Source organism: Monomorium pharaonis, chromosome 4, assembly GCF_013373865.1.
Source record: "Monomorium pharaonis isolate MP-MQ-018 chromosome 4, ASM1337386v2, whole genome shotgun sequence".
Lineage (NCBI taxonomy): Eukaryota > Metazoa > Arthropoda > Insecta > Hymenoptera > Formicidae > Monomorium > Monomorium pharaonis.
Window position 1 is genome coordinate 24,553,758 of NC_050470.1, and position 20,362 is coordinate 24,574,119.

At 35.3% G+C, this 20,362-nt stretch overlaps 2 protein-coding genes across 5 annotated transcripts in view; both read left to right on the forward strand.

Annotated features, from left to right (window-relative positions):
- Window positions 1-4: 4 nt before the first annotated feature.
- LOC105828755 lies at window positions 5-6,605 on the forward strand. Of its 2 annotated transcripts, XM_012667241.3 has the most exons (10): window positions 5-606; window positions 1,648-1,807; window positions 1,987-2,175; window positions 2,338-2,409; window positions 2,500-2,562; window positions 2,981-3,052; window positions 3,150-3,212; window positions 3,369-3,485; window positions 3,558-3,656; window positions 3,803-6,603. In XM_012667241.3, the coding sequence occupies exons 2-10, from the start codon at window positions 1,701-1,703 to the stop codon at window positions 5,910-5,912; spliced, it is 2,892 nt and encodes a 963-aa protein (XP_012522695.1). In that variant the 5' UTR covers window positions 5-606; window positions 1,648-1,700; the 3' UTR covers window positions 5,913-6,603. The 2 variants fall into 2 exon arrangements, with proteins under 2 accessions (XP_012522695.1, XP_036141986.1); XM_036286093.1 differs by lacking the exon at window positions 5-606 and having other exon boundaries at window positions 1,347-1,807; window positions 3,803-6,605.
- A 1,115-nt stretch (window positions 6,606-7,720) lies between these two features.
- The window catches only part of LOC105837938 (dual specificity protein phosphatase 10), a 41,790-nt gene continuing 29,148 nt past the window's right edge, over window positions 7,721-20,362 (forward strand). The window contains exons 1-3 of one of the 3 annotated variants that reach the window (XM_036285131.1): window positions 7,721-8,116; window positions 10,032-10,291; window positions 12,793-12,978. In XM_036285131.1, coding sequence (XP_036141024.1) covers window positions 10,189-10,291; window positions 12,793-12,978 — 289 coding nt within the window. In that variant the 5' untranslated portion in view covers window positions 7,721-8,116; window positions 10,032-10,188. The other 2 variants (XM_036285130.1, XM_036285132.1) reach the window with 2 other exon arrangements.

Consider the following 20,362-nt stretch of genomic DNA (forward strand, 5'->3'; position numbering starts at 1 on the left):
TACATGAATTTGACTAGAATGTGTAATTTCATAAATTGATAATTTAATGATACTAATGCTCAGATACATATGCAAGATTCCCCCCGCCCTTCCCGCTTCCGAAAAATAATAGTAATGTAATTCTCGAAAAACATTATTTATGTCCAAATTTTTTTGTAATTATGATCAATTCTGAAATTGCCGCGTATTTAGCGCGAACGGCAATTGGCCGATCGACCGTGTACAAAGCCGACCAATCGAATCTGTTCACATACAACTAACTTTGAAATCGTCAACGTCGGATCGCGCGAAATTCTTGTCTTTCATTTGTTAAGGGACATGATTCTTTCTCCGCGTGTTTTTCTATAATTTTCCGCTCGCCTTTTCTTCGAAGTTCGAATACGTGACTATTTTCGTTTTAATTTGAAGAAATGTCCGCGACGCTTTAATCCAACGGATTGTTTATTGTTTATTTTCGGAGAGTTGTGTTCGGGAGAAAGCCGGAATCGAGAAGGGCCAAGATCGGTCAAGATCAGTTCATGTATCGACAGGATGCGACTTGAGAGTTGAGCGACGTGAGGATCACGCCAAGTTTTATACGCAAAATTTGTAGGATTTGTCTCGCTCGTGAGTATGTGCTTACTCAGGCTTCACCAACAGGCAGTTTTAAGATTCTGAGATATTGTTATTTAATGATCCTTCTTTTAAAGTAAACATTTCTTAAAACTCACGTTTATTGTAAATACGAAAAGACGTAGATGTTTGAATATTTACGAATACAAGAAGAAATTACACGCAGGAAATTATAATGAAGGGCTGGTTGTTCCAACTTCTTGGTAAACTTACCTACCAGGTAGGCATGTGTCTATTTTCATTTCTTTTCTTAAATAAATAAAGACAAACATATATTTATCTGATAGGTAAGTTTACCAAGAAGTTGGAACAACCGACTCTGATTATTCCATTTTACGGTTATCAAATATCAATAAAAAGACAAATAAAAAAATTAAAATTCCTTAAACTAAAATTTTATAAAAATCTGATGTATCAATATTTTTTCCATTTTCTTTATATAAAATGTATGTTTATTTTACTCTTATTATAAGTGATTTATTATTTGATAATCTTATTTTTATATGTGATTTTATTAATAATTTATAACAATTTCACAGACAAATTTTTTGTAAAGTACATAATATAAAAGCAGATGAAAAATGATTTGTCTACAGATGTGAGAAATTGACTGGCAGTTTACTAAATTTCTATTTTACTGTAGCGTAAATAAATAAAATAGTGATTAAAAAAGAAACTTATAATATCTTAGTTCTCAACTATTTAAGAAAAAGAAAAATATACCTCGAGCATTTTATATTGTACTTTGTTTATTACTTTTAAAATGCAATATTGCAGATTTTTATATGGTAATGAATTTTTTTTTTTTATAAGAAGTGTTTATAATCGTATATTGCTGGTTTATTTTATAAAGTATTGTATAAAATGTATAATAATATTATTGATACTGTGATACATGATACTGTGATTAGAAGTTAAAATTTGCAAATTATTTATAAATAATATTGTAAATATAAAACCACTTTGTACAATGCCTAAAATTGGAAAGTGATCAGATATTTATAACAATTATATATTTATTTATTTTTTATTTAGATTTCCAAGTAGAAACTACAGTGTGATAAATTGTGATAGTATTGTATTAAAAAATGGAAGTAACTGAATCTAACACACGTTGCTGCTATGCACCAGGTTGCATGCAAAATATAAAAATAATGAGGCGACATTTCTTTCGATTTCCAAAAGAAAGAAAAAGGTATTTGTATTTATTTAGTTCAAATTTATACTGATGCATTATTGATTTGAAAATCTTTCTACTCTTAAATGTTTTAAAGTTTGATTTTGTATTTACATGTGAAATATATATTTAAATATATAATTTTATCTTTAATATAACATGTTCTTAAATTTCTATTCAGAATTGTATAATTTTAGATGGTTAGAGTGGATTAAAGCATGTAACAGAATGGACTTGATAACAATAGGCCCGGAATATGCTAATCGATATTTTCGGTTATGCCATTTACATTTTCGAGTAGAAATGTTTCGAAATATAGAGGGAAGAATTTATCTTAGTAAAGAAGCTGTTCCAACGATATTTTTGAAGCCATTACAAACAGGAGAGTAAGTAAATACTTATAAATACACTTCAGTTACTATCTGCTGTTATATTATAACAATATTGTTACAGAAATGTAATAGTTTCTGAATTAACGAGATATTATATTGAAATTATTTAAATAAAAAATATAACTTTAAATATAAAAATAACTTTCTATTTTATAGTGATTCATCTACAACTTTGTATCAACCATTTTCCTTTGTAACTATATTTTTGAAGCCAGAGACCAGAAATAAGTAAGTTCTCGAGTTTTATTTAAATTTCTTAAAACTTTTTGTTTTAAGAATTGGAATATAGTTACTAAACATCATGCAATTCTGTTTTAGAAATTTATCAGATTTATCGCAATCTGAAGTATCTCAAATGTATTCCAAGAAATCCGAGACAGGGTGAGCTATTTTGTCATAAGAATAATATAATATAATTTGTTTATAATATAAACTATTCAGATAAAATTGTATATATAATTATATGTATAACTTATGAAGGAGAAGAAATGTCACTTTGTGGAACTTGGTGTTTAATATTTCTATATCAATTTTTTTTCTAAAATTTAGTTTATATAGAACTTTTAAATGTATAGTTTATAAAATTAAAAAAATTGATATAGATACATTATTAAGCACTAAGACTTGTCTAAAAAATTTCTTATGTTATTCATATATCTGTCTGTATCATTTATTTTTTACTTATTATTTACATAATTTATAATGTACACAATATAAAAAACCCTCTTGTGTGAATTTCTATTATCACTCTTATTGGTTTTTTTTAATTATTGAAGAAATCTAATTTTTTGATACACAGAGATACGACTATAATTTCACCATTGCAAGTAGTTTTCCCAAGAGCAACTATAAAACAGGCATATGAGGATAGGTAATTTTTCTGTTTACATTAATATCGATATTGTTTTTGGCTGAAATGTTCTTCCGTTCTGTGTTACAAGTGTTATAATATACTTCATTTATATCAGAAATGAATCATCAACTCAGCCAACGTTGTTGGAAATAAAATCGGAGATTGACGGAGTGACACAGTAAATACTATATTCATTTATTTTTATCTAATTATTTAGCAAAATATATTTTATCTTTATTTTTTTTTAATTTAATAGAATTTAATGTAAATAAAATTATTTTGAACATTTATATTGAAAAAAATAAGGATTTAAAAAATACATTTTTATCAATAGGAGTACATATGCAACAGGACAATTTGTCAAAGAAATATATCCGAATGGAACAGCATCGACATCGTCGCAAGTATCGGCATGTGGAACGTCTTCCTCAAAGGAGGAATATAATAATATGTAAGCTGCCATTTTTAAAAGATCAATTTATATTTGTTATTTGTAACTGCAAACAGAACAATTATTTCACAGAGATTTCATAGATTTAACATCTTCGGACTTTCCGGTATCATCAACAGTGTCAACATCGTCAAAAACAGCAGTAGTTTCAACGCAGCAAAATTGTGACAAGTAAATGTCTAAAAATTCATACTATCTGATATGGTAGATATGTTACAAACTTTGCGCAAGTTTGTTTTCGTGATTAACGTTAAATTGTTACAGTGAAAATGCAAATTTAACAAAATAAGGATACTAAATATTGTTGAATGTTATAGGAAATTAAAAAGAAAACATTGGAACATTGCGACACAGACGCCAAACGCGTGGGTGTACATCGACTCTTTCCTTCGAGGGAAGAGACAGCAGGAAAAATTCGAGACTCGTGATGATCCAGTCGCAAAGCGGAGGAAGACACTCGGCGCGGAAAACGAAGATTATCGCATGAACGTGGATCAATTTAAAACTGCGTGTACAGATTTGCTACCGCGTAATTCTGCTCTGTTAATCTTGGCGTGCATCAATGCTCGCGAGAAGCCTAAGGCTAGAAAGAGTTTTAAGTACAGGCAATTCGCGCTCGAGTTGTTCTTCATGGCATCGGGTGCATACAGATTTTACCGACCGTTATGCTTGCTGCCCACAGTGCGCCAAATGTGGAGACATATTCGCAATTGGGATATCCCGCCCGGCTTGAACGACAACGTGTTCAATGCGTTGCGTTTAAAACTGAAATCGCTGCCGTCGACGGAGAGACATTGTTCTTTATGTGTGAATGAGATGCAGCTGAGGCCGAACCTTTTTTACAATTTATCGCGCGATAGAATCGTCGGTTTCCATGACACTGGTACGGAGAAGCGGCGCACGCTAGCGAGAAAAGTCTTTGTGATAATGGCATGTAGCTTGGCTGGCGATTGGGAACAGCCCGTTGCTTACTATTTCCATGGTGGCACATTTTGCACCGAAACTTTGAAGAATCTGATATTTCAAGCGATAATTAGATTGATGACCATCGGTGCAACTGTGCACGCTTTAATTACCAATACTTCCCCAACATTTCTACGACTATCGCGGAAATTAGGAATCTCCGCGGAACGCCCATCATTTCTGGTAAATGACGAAAAAATATTTTACGTTTTTGATGTCGCACGACTAATCAGAATAACGAGAAACGTGCTCAGGAGTTATGAGCTCCGCTTCCGCGAGAAGAGGGCCTTGTGGATGGATATCGAACTGTTTTTCAGACGTGACAGTCAGATGCGACTGTCGCTGGCCCCTAAATTATCCCTAAGTCATCTCGATCCCAATGGATGTCAAAAGACGGAAACCAAGTATGCCGTTCAGATATTCAGTAGCAGCATAGCCGCAGGTCTAAGCGCATACATCGCATCCGGCGAGTTACCACTGGAAACAATCGGAACGATGGAGTTTATACACAATTTCGATCAGCTGTTTGACATCTTCAACTCCTCCACATCGACAAAATCGAATATTAAAAATTTCGGACAAGCTTTCACAGGTAGCATGCACGAAATGAGTTTCTTACATCAAAGTCTCGACTTTCTGAAGTCGATTAAAATAATGGACAGGAATGGCAAGTGCGTCAAGTCGATTAAGTGTTTTGATCGTTGGCAAGTCACGATCAACGCAGTTATTCAATTGTGGAATGTGTTGAAGGAACATCAGATCCTTTCTCTCTATACAAGAAGATTGAATCAGGATGGCATGGAGCGCGTTTTTCGTTCTATTAGACGACAAAGCGGAAATCGCGTCAAACCCACGCCTATACTGTTTACTCACGCATTTAAAAATCTTGTCAGTAAGCACTTCCTCGAGCATTCAAGCGGAGGCGATTCCGCTGTGAACGGGCGGAAGATGCTCAAGCGAATAGCGTTATCGTCCCCGTTGGAGTTATCCTTGATGACTGACGAGGTTTCACCTACAACTCGAGTAGTTTTGAACGTCGCGGCGACGAATTATCGCAATTTTGATTTGCGGCTACCTGAGAAAAGTGCGTTTAAACGCGTGTGCGAGTTTCTGCTCAATGAATGTTTGCAAGTGCACGTTAATTGTGACGTGTGCATCGCTTATGTCGCTAAGGAAGGTAACCACAGCAGAGACGCCACGAGCTCCTTCAATCTCTACATTTCCAGCCTCGAAGACACATTTATGCGCAATTTCGAGACGCTCTCTATCGAGGAAAATCTCGGCGCGCAGATACTGCAGCTCGCGCAGAAGGTTGAGTACAAACCGCCCTGTCCAGATTTCCCAGTCAGTTTACTGGTCAAATTGTTTCTGCGTATGCGAATATATTTTACGTTATCGCGACATAACAAGATTTGCAAGAACATAGACACCCCACGTAGCTCTTTAAATGTGATACAGCTATGAACTGCTCATTTTTATTGTGTTATCTGTGTTCAGATTTTATTGTTTGTATTGATTACTCTATTGTTTTTTGTAATACTGATTAACAGTATTATTTTTTATGATAAATATTATAGCATTTAAAAGCAAGGATTTAATGCTACATTTCCGCTCAATATGCATAAGTTTTCGAATTTTATGATTATTTGCACAAAAAAGCGTATTAAACGAATAGATTCGTGTTGAATATAAGTATTTACTGAGAGTAAATCGCCGGATATGTAACGAATCCATATATTTTTAACTAATATTGCAACAGTCCCTTTTGACATTGTTTAATTAATAATTATCTTGCATGTTACATTTAACCGAAAATATTTCATTCGTATTATCGAAAGTATTTAATACGAAATTAAAATTTGACGTTATTAATATCATTTATTGTCTTTTTAGTTTGTTTCTTTATCAAAAAGTATTCTTTAATGAAAAAATTATATATGAAAACTTGGAGTTTTATTTTAAGATAGGACATAAGCTTCAATATTAAGGATAAACTTTGTAATATTGAAGATAGTCTTCAGAGCATTATACATTTTTTTTGTATTTTTAATTTTGTGTCTTATGTTTTTTGTTTTTTTCTGTTACTGTATTAATCATTCTTATAATCATTCCTTCACCACGAGAGTAAAAAAATAATGATGAGCTTGAAACAATTTATATAAAATCGGTTTTAAATCGTTTATTTTATATATTTATCTACAGCTCATGTATCCACTTCTCATATTTCTGCACAATTTTATGCTCTTGTTATATAATTTATTTTATTTCATTACAAAATTGTTCACACACGTAACGATTAATACCTTTTTTATCAGCTGATGTTTGAATCGTTACGATGATGAAATAGCGTAGTATGTGACGACTTTTTTTGTCATGAGAGAACTCTAAGGGTTAAATGCCTCACTCTGTGTGTGGGTGTGTGTGTACAACACACACACACATATATATGTGTATGTATGTATGTGTGTGTGTGTGTTATACATATTGTTATATATGTATATGTATATGTATATGTGTATATATATATATATATATATATATATATATATATATATATATATATATATATATAAAAGAAACGTCCAACATTACACACAAGTAGGTCAAGCTATGACGCGCAACAGCAATCGATATAATCTAAATACGATGAGTGTACTCTTGCAAGGGGTGAAGTAATGCCACGGAATAAACGCGGTTTGCTAAATACGGAAGCAGATTGGATCGTTGTGCTTCCCAGTGGCACCCATATCTGGCATGAAACGTCATCACCGCGTCAATATCAAAACCGCATTTTTACATGCGCGACGATTTCCTGCATATAACTCTTCTCTTTCTTTTTCCAATATTCTGGTGAGTTTTTATTTTATTTTAAATGTTGGAAACATAGAATATACTTTAATTGGAAAGGATTAACTCATAGACACAAAAATTGAGAATAACGTTCAAAACAAGAGAAAGCTAAAATAAAAATATGTAAGTATATTTCATAATGTAGATATGCGAAATTTGAAAAAAAAAATCTCGGAAGCTCAATTAATCACTAACTTTTTTTTTTATAATTCTTGAAATAAAAATTTAAGCTTTAATTTTTTTAAATTATTAATTATTTATCACGGACATTTAGATTGGCAAACAATTCTTGCAAAATATATGAAAATAGAAATATTTTTCAGTAAAATGATATTTGTATTTGATAGAATACATATATAAAATATACTGAAGACTTTTATTTTGAAATAGAATAAAGTTAGATTGTTATTTTAACTCGCCAATTTTTATATGATAATTTTTTGGTTACCAGAAGTTCTAAATATTTGATTATTTATCATTGGAACAAGAGGAGCTTTCGGTATTTTACAAATATATTCTATCAATTACAGATGTTAATTTTATTGAAAAATATTGCACTTTTATGTATTCTTTCGTTCTTGACATTTACATTTAACAAATTTATATAAGGACTTTTAAATAAATACATATCACATCAATTTACAATGTCATTAATAAATTTTCTCTTATTTTCTCGAATAAAAACTTTACTTCCAAGAGGCTCGAATAATACGCAGTAGCAGGAGCTTTATTTATCGGACTCTGCTTCCTACGACACGCGGCCTCTCCACGGAGATTTAATTGCAAGCTTCGGGTACGCGCGGCAGCTAGGATTGCAGGTATTGTGAAACGGCAGGGTATTGAGAAACTCTGCGCCGAGACAGGTGAAGAAATCGATCCGATACTCTCCTCCTCGGCGTGAGCGCACGTGATCCGCGCGGGCGCGGACGCGCGTATCCGCGCGGACTCCGGCGTACTACGGGTTACCTAGGACACCGCGTACATATACGCGAGGAGGTCCGTCGCGTCGCGGGCGACACTTCCGGCACAGTCGTGTCCTCGGTCGACGGCGTCGACGTTGGCCATGCACGTCGACGTCCGTGTCGCGACGTTCGAGAGAAAGAGTTCCCGAGTGCACGAAGCCGACCCGCGGGTACGCGTCGAGGATGTGATAAACGCCGTCGAGGGCTCGCTCGGCAAGAAGTGGAGACTCGTCGGAACGTCGTGAGATGTGCGTCGTGAGACATTTCCTTTACGTTTTCCCCGATACCGCGCGCATTGGAAGACAGTTAAACGGGAATTGATGACCTGAGGAATAAAAGGGACTTTTTTATCGGACTGTTTAAAAAGTGAATTTCTATAATCTAAAGGAAACGGAGGAGGAAAGCTCGACGATCGTGGATCCTCGCAAATTTCGAATTTCGCGACTCTTCCGAAGCTCGTATCGGACCACGCATTGGAGATTTTTAATATTCTACCGCAGAACGAAAAGGATTAAAATTAAAATAAAAACAAAGTCCACTTTGTTCATCGACTAAGATTTGTTGATTAAGATTAAAAAGATTATTAAACGGATCGAGATCAAGGTTCGCGATTACGAGTCGAAATTCCAAAGTCCTTTATTTCGCAGTCCTCGATCTCCGACGCGCAGATGCGCGCGTCTGACACGGGCTTAACGCGCGGGATGAATCATTCCGATCCTCTCCGGCGCGCCCTTATATTTTGTCCGGATAGCCGACGGAGTGTTGTGCGGCTTGTCTCTCGGCATAAAATTATTTTAGAAAAAGAAAGAGGGAGAAGGGGGCTGGAGAGCGCGGCTCTCTCTCGGTCGTGTGCACCGAGGTAATGGCGACGCGAGACCTTGCCGCAGCCTTGCGTTTTCGCCCCGAGGCTGTGCGAATGCTATTTAAATACACACACGTACACCGTGTCGCGCAGGTGTAGGGGGAACTATGCTCCTCTCTCTCTCTCTTTCTCTCTCCCTCTTTCTCTTTCTCTCCGCAGCGCCCGATAATCCCTTCCCGCAGGGTATATCGAGCGAGCGCCGGAATCGCATTCAAGGCGCGTGCTTGACTCGTTCAAAAACCGATTGCGTCTCTCTTTCTCTCTCTCTCTCTCTCTCTCTCTCTCTCTCTCTCTCTCTCTCTCTCCCTCTCCTTCCACGTGTCTCTCGGATATCGAATACCGAGAGTTGGGCGAACGAGACATTCCTGATCGCCTTGGTATATGCATATGGTTTTCCTCTCCTGAGTTCCTGTTCCGTCTTCGCCAAGGCTCCATCGTCGGAGTCAACGCTCTTGTCTCTTCCTCTTTGTCTCTTCTCCGTTCGCAATTTTTTCTTTTTTTTTTTCGATAATTCAAGAGACGCGAAAGGCCATGAGGAGGAATGACCGGGGATAGGAACAAGCCTCCTGCGTTTGTTTATGCTCGATCCTTCAAGGCTTCCCCGGCTTTTCCCTTCGCAATCGCATTCGGAGTTGAAGGGTGAAATTTCTCGGAATATGATAATAAGTGCCGCGGTTCGCGGGTTGAATAACAAACGAGGAGAAAGCAGCCCCCGGTCAGAAACATCCGATTAATTTTCTCAAACTCTAAATACTGATATCAATTTTTTTTAACGTTGAATTGATTATTTCTGACCAGGATCTGACGTGTATCTCTCCGCTTTGTTTGAAATCGGGGGATTGCAGTTTTCCCCTTTTATCTGTCATCTCATTGCGATTCGTTCTGACACGTTCGGATTTATTTTTACAGGTCAGCGTGAACAATCTTGGCCGAGCCGACGCAGAGAAACCCGTCAGTCGGCGGGCCGGCATGCCCCTACGTCGTCCTCCGGACTGAGCTTCCTGGTACGTGAGTCAGGATCGCCGGAACCGCCGAGCGGCAACCCGGTGGCCTCGTGGAGGCGAGGATGAGCGCCAAGATATCGGCGGCCGGCCGCGACGGCGCGGCACAGTCAACGGTGAGCCATCGTGCCGCGAGATCGTCGCCCGTCAAGAGACCGCTGTCGCCGGGTAAGTGACGCGACACGCTGGCTGTGACAGTCATCGTGCTCGCCCGTAAATCTTCACCCCCCTCTTCCCGTGGATTTCCCCGTAAGATTAGAGAGATGTCATACGTTTTTGTGTTTGGGAATATTTTCGTTTTATTTTCAAAGTGTTAGATTTTAAAATAAGATTATGTAGTGAGTTAAACAGATAACTGGCTTACATGATATGAAATTTTATATTCATCAACAAAAATATATTGTTATTATTCAATGACAATTTTCGTGAATTAAGAAGAAAAGATTTAGGATAGAAGATAATATCTTTAAGAATTAGAATCCTTTATTGCTATTATCATTAAAACAATTATATATTATGTTTTTAGATAATTATTAAAATATTGAAACAAAGATGTAATATTTTCCAGAAATTTAAGATTATATTAATTCTTTAAAAAAGATTAAATTATATGTAGCAAGATTATCATTGTTTTATGTATATATAAATAAGAATATGATTTATAGTTAAGTTAAATAGAACATATTAGTTTTAATTTGATATTAATGTTTGACACTTTTTTCTGTTCATAAATCTAACGCTTTTGATAACTGAATTGATCAAGCAAAGGATTTGTCTATTTTTTTATCTCGGCAATCAAAAAGTTCGCTCTCAGGTTTCAATGTGTGGTTTATTAATAAAAAAGTTTATGTCATACCATGAAAAGAATTTGTACGGGCGTGACATTTGAATTGGTGATTAATTTTTTGTAATTTATGAAAAATTATGAAGAGTACACTGTTTATAAACTGTAAATTTTGTAGAGTAACACAAATTGATTTATTGTTTGCTTTTTTTTAGTTGTTAATTAATGTAACTTTAACTTAAATTATTTAAAGCTATAAACTAATCTATTTTTTAGACTTTGACAATATAAATTTATATTAATTTTATTTATAACGTATTTTCATATATCGTGGGCCTACGTGCGTATATTATGTATGGAAAGTTTTTTAATTTAGAAAAATAATTTAAATTAAACTTATTGTTTTTTGCACAAATAATAATTTGTATATAGAGACATTGATGTGTTATAATGGAAAGATTATTAATTCGTGTAATGCTATGGCTATTATTCTAGTGATTTTTTATTGTATCGTCACAATTAATTTTTGGTACAAAATCTTATTTTCACTAATTTTTCGAATTTAATGTTTTATTGAAACAAATTATTGTTTAATTATAACTTTTTTTTCTTATTTTTACAAGTTATAATAGAAAGTAATTAAATTATTACTTTTCTTTACTGTGATTATTTTTCAGTAATAGATAATTTTCCAAAGTCTATATTTTTATACACTTTCGTAATTAACACTGACGAATGTAGCATTTATTATTTATATACATAAACCTACAAAAGTTTTTTACAATTAATTAAAAAGAGTTATATTAAAATAAAATCTCTTATTCTAAATAATTAAATTTATAATTAAATCTATTATTCTAAATAAGAAATTGATCTCTTTTTGATTTCTTTCTTTTTGTAAAAAAGAATAAATTTGAAGGTGTAAATTATATTGAAAAACTAAAAAATAAAAGTTTTTATTTACTTTTTTACTATTTTTATCAAAGTTATTGTTCAAAAAACGATTTTTTATTCGACGATAGCAACTATTTTTTTAATAATGAAAGAGTTTATTTTAAAAGAATGAGGCCAAGGTATTTTGCAAGTATTGGTTTTTCTTGATTGTTAATCGTATGACTCAGAGTTGCAATCTTTGGTCACCTATGAATTTTGTATTGGCAGTTTGACATTTATTGGCTATGCATATATATATCTTAAAAATGTATAATTCAAGACACAAAAAGTTGAAGACAAAATGAAAAATAAAATTATAATAAAAATAGAATTGAAATTAATACAGCCATTACATTTTTATTTTAGTCATATATTTAAAACACTAATTTGATAAATATAAAGAGGATAATATCTTTATTCATAAAAAAAAATTTATAAAGTCAAAAAATGATAGAGGATGAAATTTCTTGAAAATTTTAAACTTTCCTCAGATTTGTAAATATGAAGCTCAATTGTGCAGTATCAAATAGTCTCTTTTAGATATTAACAATTTATGCATAGAAAGCATTTCATTTCAAAGTTATAATATTTTACAATTCTCTTCGTTAAAACTTCCTCGCAACGGTTTTCTTAAAATTTAGATACTTCAACGCTTTATTCAAGAAAAAAATCTGTATTAGTAGAAAGTGTATCGTAAATATTTCAACTTCAGCATATTTATTTGCTCATGTGAAAATATAGATATTGTGCAACGATGTCGACATTAGTTATTAAAAAAAGTGCTGTCACTGCTAAGCAGTCGCATAAAGTTTTGCAATTCGCATACTGGAGTAATGACACACACACGATGATACTCGGTGATGACGCACTGTTGTCCACGTCAGGAGATTGCACGCAGTCAGTCAACTCAAACAAAGGATATATGTGTATACCTAGCTTTTTTATTTTACAGAGGCCACTGGCATTACAGAGAGATCGCCGAAGCGTGCAGCTGTTTCGGAGCTCAATTCGTCCTCGAACAGAACTTCCGACCGATCATCATCACCTGAAGAAGTCAGCGAGATGCCAGTTTTAACGAGAGTTTGCTCTTCTACGACGTTGCCGAGGCTCAAAAGATTCCGATTTCGACCCATTGATGGTGAGTCGTGCTTTTCTATCAAATTTGCACTAATTTAGTAAATTAAGTTTTGATTGAGTCTTGAACTTTTTAAATTAAATCCCAGATTTGATCTCGACCCTCATTCAACGTATGTTTCGGTTTCATATGAGATTGATTGAAGAATTAAAATGTGAGATGAACGGAAGTCTGTTTCGAGAATCCATGTTTCAATTTCAAAAATTTCATAATTTCAAGTTTATTTTTTAATATAATTTTTAAATCTTTAGATAGACGCTAGTAGCCTTCTTGTGTCTTTGAGTCTTAAAATATTTGATTGTTTTGAATCGTCAGTCTTTGAATTCGTGAAATCTTGCTAGCGTAAAGTATTTTTAGATCCTATACATTTTTTTATATCTTTGAATTTTCAAAAATGTTAAGAGCTCGAAATATTTTAATATTTGATACAAATTTCTTAAAAATATTGAAAACTTGAAATATTATAATATTCAATATTAGATATAAAATATTAAATTTTATATTTTGATCAAAAAATACAAAATTATTTCATTCAAAGCAATAGTTTCATTGCAGCGTGATAAATCAGTTTTATTTGATCATGATTTTCCTTGAAAAAGATGACTTGCATTTTTAGAAAAAAAAATTTGATAACATTTTTACAGAACACATATCATAAGAAAATATCAAAATTCCATTCAATATAACATTTAATAAGTTTTATTTAATTCTTTTATAAACTTTTCAATTTTATAATGTTTCTAACTGAATAAGTTTAATTTATCAATTTAAAAAAAATTATCACTTTTGCAGTTTTGTTGTACTTCTTCCACTTGAAAAATCGTTACCGCATGAAACTTATATCTTATATTGTGCAAATATACATAATATGTGTACGTCCATATGCACACAAACAATCGCTAATATTTTTTTAAATAGGAGCGTTTAACTATCAGTTTTAACGATTATTAATATATTAATTTGCATTAATTAAAAACATGCGACATCTAATTATAATTTGGCTCGTTCAAAATTAAATTAAATAATTTAACGAAGGATCGATATAAGTCGCTCGAATCTTGAGAATATCACTTTGACGCTATCATACTACCGATAATTGCGTGACACATTATATAGCGCGTATTATCTTATACATCGTACTTGAACGAGTTGTATTTTATCAGGCTGATTTCGTGACGTCTATAGATATAGTATGTACAAAAAGCGCCTTATCAGCAGCGGCAGCGGGTGTTACGTGTTACTATAAAACTGCCGTATCCGAACTCGTGTAAATTGCCATAATTCTCGGTAAACAATAAATCCTCCCATGCGATACGCACCCACGACTCGAAAAAAGTCGAGAAATCAGGGCGTTTAACTTTTACATTCGTCGGCACAGTCATCGTTTATATAAACACTCAACACGTCTCGAAGCAACTTTCGCTCGAGTTAACGAGAGCATCGCATCTCAACAGAATAGGCTTGCAACATACGTTAAAGAACGGATTTGTAAGAAATTTAGAGGAAATTGAAAAAGAATGAAATTATACTATTATCAAAAAAGATATAAAGAGTCTAAAACATGTATCTTGTATTTTTTTTTATTCTATATTATGAAGAACGTGTTGATTTAATTAGATAAGGTTGTAACGCGTTTTACAAGTCTGCTTTATCAGGGCTACAATAGTTCCATTGAAGAAAAATCAACCGTTCCGGAGCGTTTGTATCGCTTATTTTTTTCGCTTCTGACGTCATGGCTTGAGATAACCGGCTGATATGACCAGCGGGACGATTTCCTAATTAGCGTTATTCATCATCGCCGAATATACTCTGCCTTTTTGGAATCGTGAGTCTTCGAATTTCACAGACGGAGTATCCGGTTTTTCATATCAGTGTCTTTATATCTCTGAAAGTCTTTCTTGTCTGTAGATCTTTGGATCTACGCGATTGTTATTTTCAAACCGCAAGAGAAGGTTCGCAGTTACCAAACTGTTTACGTACGTATCGTCAATGCCACTGTTCTCGTATAAGAGTTCGCAAAAAAAAAAAAAAAAAATTATCAAGAGATATACACGCAAGTAAGATATAATTGTTTATATATGAAGAGAGCAATAAAGAGAAAGAGAATCACGCGCCTACGGCATCGGTGGGTGCATCGATCGATCAAGGCAGTACAAGTGATAAACTGGAACCTTCCGCGTACGAGGACACCGCGTGCGAGTACATATGTTTATCGCTCGTTCGACCCGACTGATGCCCGTTTGTATGATGTCAGACTCTATCTTTGGTGCACGGAGTAGATGACCACAGCATGAACGTGCTCGCGTGCGCGAAACCTTGTGGGGAGGGTTGTTGGACCCTTGGATCTCTGGATTCTTGGATTTCTTGGGTTCTCTCGCGTCTCCAATAGATTCTTGAATTGTTGAGCCTCTCGAGCTCTATTCGCTGGATTTTTGAAATTATTTCTAAGGTTATTTTTTTCTTTAATCTTATTCGAAAAGCGTTTTCGAAAAGTGAAATTTTTTTTACGTTTAAGTCTTTAGAACTGTTTTGTATTTTATGCAATTTTCCGTCATTAAATTCTTTAAGTTGCTCAACCCAAAATGATATGAAACATCGTATTTTCATGTTTTGAGGAATATCAATTTTTCGCGATTATAAATGTGTGAATTCTTTAATTGTGACATGACGTCTTGGATTGTTGCAAGAAGATGGGAAAACACAAATCATCAGATACGAAAATTGCGTCAGAAACTATAATAAAAGCGACTTCATTTTACTCGTTTATTATCACTCGTTTATTTGGGAATAATCTTTTTCTGGCCAAGAGCATTGCGTAGGCATCATGGAATAGTCGATAAAATTTTCAGAAACAGTTATCATACGAGTGCGAGCGCGTCAATGCCATCATAACGCTAGCAATCTTATCTCTCTTGGGCAGATTAATGAGAGAAGAGTGCATTGATTACATTAAAAAGACATCCGCTCCAGCCTCTCATTAAAAATAGAAACGGTCGAATGCACGAGCACAATATATTCCCGAGATCCGGAGAAGAAATTAAATAGCAGTTGGAAAAATAAAATTCACTGCGCGAACTTACCTGAGAAAACAACGCGCTTTTGTTAATTGTGCTCTTGAGCTTTTATCAATTTGCGCACACACAACATGTAAAAAGACGTCTTGTGTGACGAAATTATCGCGCGTACTGAAATAAAGCGGTTGATTAACGTTAAAAAGTGCTGCACGATGTTGATATGCGAAGTACGTAATTGATGAATAATAATTGATCCGCATCTATTGAGCGAACCGAGGAAACCGTACACAGCAAATAGCTACTTCTTTACACTACTCGCAATTATTCATACTTCAGTCCTATAACACATTTAGACTGTGTTCTCCGTATTTAAACAGCTTTTTTTATTCTATTTTACTTTGACGTATTTTCTATATTTACTTTTTTCACCGAAGAACACGCGTAATTTCAGCGCTGGCCATTTCCGTGATAATTTTTGGCTCGTGAAGTTATATATTAGCTTTGCTAAATAAAGCTAGATGTAAATATTTGTCTCAACATTTTTAAAATATCTAATTTAAAATATGTGATACATATAGTGAGTGTAATAGACGAAAGAAAATTATACTACATCAGATATCAGGAACCGTTGAATTTTCGTTGATTTCGGAAACTCTTCGCAGAGATATCTTTTAGATATATAAAGATAGCTTAGATTTCTGAATTGTGACGTTTTGATCTAATTGATTCTAAGGTGTAAAATCCTGTTTCGCTTGACAACAACGTTGTAGAGCGTATCATTCGTTTGCGCAAACCTGTGCACCGATTTGTCACCAAGTGCCAACACAATGCACAATATAAATTTTGATACGAAATTACCCGAGAAGAAAGAAATCACCTTTAGTCATGACTTAATTGGGGCAACTTTTTAATCCTTCCTCGCATAGTCCACCTCAAAATGTCAACGTTGCTTATAATTGCACGCCATTATTCGGAGGAAAAAAGTGAAAGGAAATACAGTTTTTTTCCCCCCAGAATTACGAGTTAAATATTTAAAACTTGGTGGGGAAAACACGAAAAAAAAAACGGGGAAATGATGACATGATAAAGAACCCGGTGAATCCATTCGATATTAATATTCAAGATGCCGGCGATTAATAGTATCGATCATGTGGAAGGCCCTTTTTACGCCTCATTGCTATAGTTCTCACGCGCGATCTTAGTGATACTATTAATATTCAAAATACCGAGACTGACATCGATCGAACGTGCGCCAAGGAACTCTTTTCTCGATACGGCAGTGTCGCTGTGGCGTAATGTATATCTCGAGACACCGGTCGTATGAAACGTACAAGTGTACACAATACGTGCGTCTGCACACACGTAAAGCGCGTGTGCCTGCCGTCGACGGATGAGTCATCGCGCGCGTGTTGCGCGTTGCACGCACGATGGCGCAGAACTTCCTTTTTTTTTTTCTTTTTCCGTTATTGCCAATAGCCAATATTGCATACGAGTGCATACTAGCAGTCCGAGGAATCTGGAAATTGACGATTCGAACAGTTCCAGAATCCGGCGGGGGGGGACTTTCGCTTGCGTACGGTGGCTTTCTGAGGAATTTGAAACTCGAAAATTTGCAAGGCTTCCATGTTTACGGATATAAGGCTGTAAAAATGTCATGGATGTACAAAACTCTAATTAATAAAATATGTGTCTTACGTGGAAATTAAAGATGAAATATGCCGAAGTTGCATTTAAATACAAATGTGTGAAGTAAAAATGTAACACAAAAATTGCAAGATTACAACAGATGACTTTTTTTCAATTATCTTTAGCAAAGATTTTAGCACAAATCAAATTAAAAATTAAATTGAAATTTAAAATTCAACGAATTGTTTAAAAATAAAAAATTGAAATTGAAGTAAAACGAAGTAAAAAGGCGATTTATATTGAGATAGAGGTCCACTTGAAATTAAATATTGTTTTACAAGTATCTGGGATAAAAATAATACATTAATGTAGCATGCTTTTTAAATAACTTGGACATTTTTAAGATGCTCGATCAAAATTTCATGAGTCTGCTTGATGGATTTTCTTGATGGAATTGATGGAAGATTTATCTGAAAACTTTATAAGAGTTAAATTCTATTCGTGGATACGAGGGTATCAACTTTATAATGGCAAAACTGACGTAATGGTAAAACTCTGTCAGGACTAACAGGCACATTTTTCATCAAAAGTTTTCAGAAAATTGTTTCCCTGAAGGAAGATACAAAGGCACACTGTGTGCCGTTTTTTTGCTTATGCTTCCAAAAGAGAACAGAAGGAGACAGCAAAAGTATATGAAATGCTGAGCATCATATTTTAAAATAATCAAACTCTGAAAAATTTCTTGAAGTAAATTATTTCCTGCAAATATCAGGCGTACTTTTTACGTGAATCGTATACGTTTCAATAATTTTTTTTTTCCCCAGCAAAATTAAAGTTTTCGAGAGCTTGCTCTCCCTCTTTTCTTTGGCTCGCGGAAATTTCGAAACAGACGCGCAGACAACGGAAAAGGAATCTTCGGATTGTCGCATTTCATGCTACTTTCTAAACAAAAAAAAAATAAATTTTTCCCCGGGAAAGAAAAACTAGCTCTCTAAAGGTTTAAAAATCGCGTGTTCACGATATGTGCGTTAGGTTTGGTATACGAGGGGTTAAATTACGCTCCTGCGCAGAGCTCCGGCGGTGACCCCCGTTCTCCGCCGCGCCGGCAGCGTTCTCCACTCTCCTCGAATGTTCTCCGCTCTCCTCGTCGCCGGCGGACTCCTCGCCGTCGTCGTCGCGTACCGCGCGCCGGCGAGCCAGGCCTTCCTCAGTCTTCGCTCGCCGGCCGTTGGCAGGGGATCCCGCATCGATCGCGCTCCGGCGGCTGTGTAGATCTCCCCCGTGTGTCGTACACCTCGCGCATTCCCCGCAGGGAGTATGTCGGCCCGACGACGTGAGCATCGCGTCACGGCCCCCCGGGTCCGCGCGATCGCGCTCTCTTGAGACGTCGGTCCCGACGACGTTCCGCGTCCGTCTCACCACGTTCCTTCTCCCTTTCTTATCCTCCCTTCCTTATCCCCCTCCCTCCCCTCCCAACCATCCCTCTCCTTGTTCCTTGATCCTCGATAAGATCGCTCACTCGCGGACGGTATCGCGTCGAGAGAGCGTGCACGTAACCTGGGGGCAGCTCTCTCGGATGTAAGATTCTCCGAATTTCCCCGAACGTGTGCCGACCGAGAGAACTGGGACGCTCGCGGATCAGCCGGATCTCTAATAGCTCCATCGTACCGGATTCCTCGGCTCCTGGATATGTAGATGCAAGGTGTGTAATCGGGGACTCTTGGTGCTCTACCGAGCTCCTTTCCATTTTTCACCTATAGCGCCTAGCTGACGCTATATGTTTCCGATTGGGATGCATGTACCACTTGGGATTTCGAAATTCCCGGATTTATACTTGCGTACCGAGATGTTCTGCATGCAATTGAAGCGCGCCTCGTATATCACGACGAGCTGCGGTGGACGCGTAAGTGGAGAATTAAAACACTTGGGATGCCTCGATCTTTAGATTATTGTAATTCTACGTAGGCGTTTAATTGAGCTGTATCTTCGGATACTTTCCACGAGCCTCTATAAACACTGCTCGTGTAACATACGCTCTTCCGATACGAAACTGCAAAAGTGGGAAAGAACTTTTGCAGGGTTTTCTTTCGGTCCTTACGCTATTAAATATTAAAGGAGAATCAAACTTAAATCAATTCCTCCTAAGTTAAATAACATTTCGTCATCCTTTAATTTTCATGTTGTGTATGTCAAAGTTTATTGTTTTAACCTAACACAAGATGTATAGTTAAAGAAATAATCACCTGTTTCCGCAGTTGAGTCACTTTTTTGTAAGACTTAAATTCCTGACGTCCTGTAATATGAATCATATACAAATAAGTATAGTTTTCGAATAAGTATTTTGGACAAGTCCCTTGGAAATTGTTTAAAGCATTTTGATACTTTTTTTTTAGGATTTAACTGCAATTATCTATTTAAATTTTGTTATTTTTAACATGCTCGAGTGTCTGATTAAAAAATGTTATTATTTAAAATTCTGCGCAATGTAAAACTACATTTCACGCTACGCATAAAAATATGTAACTAGAACATTGTATTTTTAATTGTTTGCAAAGCGTGATCTACCGAACGTTTCAATTAATTACGTTGGCTAATTGCTACCGAATGTAGAATATAATTGCGATGTAAATGAAAAATCTAATTGTGAGCCGCTGTCTTTTAAATCAGTGTAAAACATAAATTAAGACTAGGAGGCATATTTTAAAATCATCGGGTCTTTTAAGTGTTCGAGCTCTTACTATATATCC

Bases quoted from the DNA above. Each gene is read 5' to 3' on its own strand.
- LOC105828755 (XM_012667241.3), top strand. From the start codon at position 1,701: ATGGAAGTAACTGAATCTAACACACGTTGCTGCTATGCACCAGGTTGC. The intron at 2,176-2,337 runs GTAAGTAAATAC...TCTATTTTATAG, and splicing joins AAGCCATTACAAACAGGAGA to TGATTCATCTACAACTTTGT. The intron at 2,563-2,980 runs GTGAGCTATTTT...TTTGATACACAG, and splicing joins TCCAAGAAATCCGAGACAGG to AGATACGACTATAATTTCAC.